Source organism: Ichthyophthirius multifiliis (genome assembly GCF_000220395.1).
Source record: "Ichthyophthirius multifiliis unplaced genomic scaffold scaff_1120509251091, whole genome shotgun sequence".
NCBI classification, from domain to species: domain Eukaryota; phylum Ciliophora; class Oligohymenophorea; order Hymenostomatida; genus Ichthyophthirius; species Ichthyophthirius multifiliis.
The window spans coordinates 6,047-7,516 of record NW_004086211.1 but is presented as its reverse complement, the minus strand read 5'-3'; the positions used below and the strand labels follow the sequence as shown (position 1 = coordinate 7,516).

Sequence of the window (1,470 nt, the reverse complement as noted above, 5' to 3'; positions counted from 1 at the left end):
ATAATGTTTCTTATATATAATTAGAAAATAAAAATGACAAATATTAAAATTTTATAAATTATCAATTGTTAAATAATTTATAAAGATAATTTTTTAAAAAAGCTTCTGAATCAGATAATGTTATTAATATAAAATATAAAATATAAAATATAAAATAATAAAATAATAAAATATAAAATATAAAATAATAAAATAATAAAATATAAAATATAAAATATAATATATAATATATTTTTTTATTTACACTAAATATAGAATACATAATATTTTATATTTGTGTTAAATAATTAATAATTAATTTTTAATTTTTTTTTTTTTTTTTTTTTTGTCTTAATTTTATTCAATTTTTTTTTTCTACAATACCGTATTATATTAATAATTTTTATAAATTTAAATTTATAATTTTGTATTTTATTAGCATTTATTTAGATTGATTCCAAATGTTAAAATCTTTTTATTTTATATTTTCTATATTTTTTAAAGTATCATATTTTTATTCTTCGTTTTCATATATCATATGCCTTAATAATAATTCAGTATAACTATGTATTTCTTAACATTTACAATTCATTACTTTTTGTTTGGTTTATATTTTATAAAACATTAAATAATCATTTATTAGTAATTTTTTTTAATATTTTTTTGTTTAATTTTTTATTCTTTTATGTTATTATTTACTTGGTATTATTTTAATTTTATATTCTATTAGTCAATTTAATTTATTTTATATTTTTAATTTAGTAAAGTCTATTCTTTATCCATATTTTATTGCTCTATTAAGTACTTTGAATATTTTATTGACATAGTTTCAAGATTATCTTAGTTTAAATCCTTCATTATTTTTTCAATATTTAAATATTTTGGTATATTTAATAATTTCTAAAAAATTTGTTTATATAGTTAATTTAGTTTATTTTAATAATTTTCTCTTTTATCTAATTACTTCATTATCGTGCATATGTATTAAAATTAAGATTTTATAAATATTTTCCATACGATTATATTTGCTTCTAAGTTTTAATTATCTTATCTGTGCCTATATGTTAAATATTCATATTTTTAAAGCTTAATTTTATTTATTTATTAGTCAAGTTTCATATTCTCTTATATTATCACTCCTAAATATTTAAATTAATTACATTATTTAAATTTAAATTATTCTACACCTAAACTGACAGTATTTAATTTATTTTGATATATTTAGTTTTTTATTATATTATCTTTATTTTTTTTACATTTATTTATAATCATCCATTCGCATTTATCTGTATTTAGTTCAAGACCATAAATTTAACATATATTTATCATCTATTTGCAGTATTATTACTGGTATATTTTATTTAAATAAGCATGCTAAATAAATCATCAGCAAAAAATAATTCTAGAACATTGTGATTTATTTTTGTTCTGATTTCTTCAAATATGTAATGCAATTGTAAATAGCATAGGAGATAAACAAGATCCTTATAA

The 1,470-nt window shown here is 14.1% G+C and overlaps 1 protein-coding gene across 1 annotated transcript, besides 4 other annotated features; it reads left to right on the top strand. All coding sequences in view use genetic code 6, as the record gives it.

Annotated features, from left to right (window-relative positions):
* Positions 1-124: 124 nt before the first annotated feature.
* Positions 125-232: a microsatellite.
* Positions 126-227: a microsatellite.
* Positions 126-232: a microsatellite.
* Positions 129-217: a microsatellite.
* A 305-nt stretch (positions 233-537) lies between the features above and the next one.
* Positions 538-708, top strand: IMG5_140650 (hypothetical protein; the record flags this gene model as incomplete). The annotated part of the gene is made up of 1 exon (XM_004031325.1): positions 538-708. A coding segment is annotated over one exon (171 nt), but the record flags the coding sequence as incomplete, so codon positions are not given.
* Positions 709-1,470: the final 762 nt, after the last annotated feature.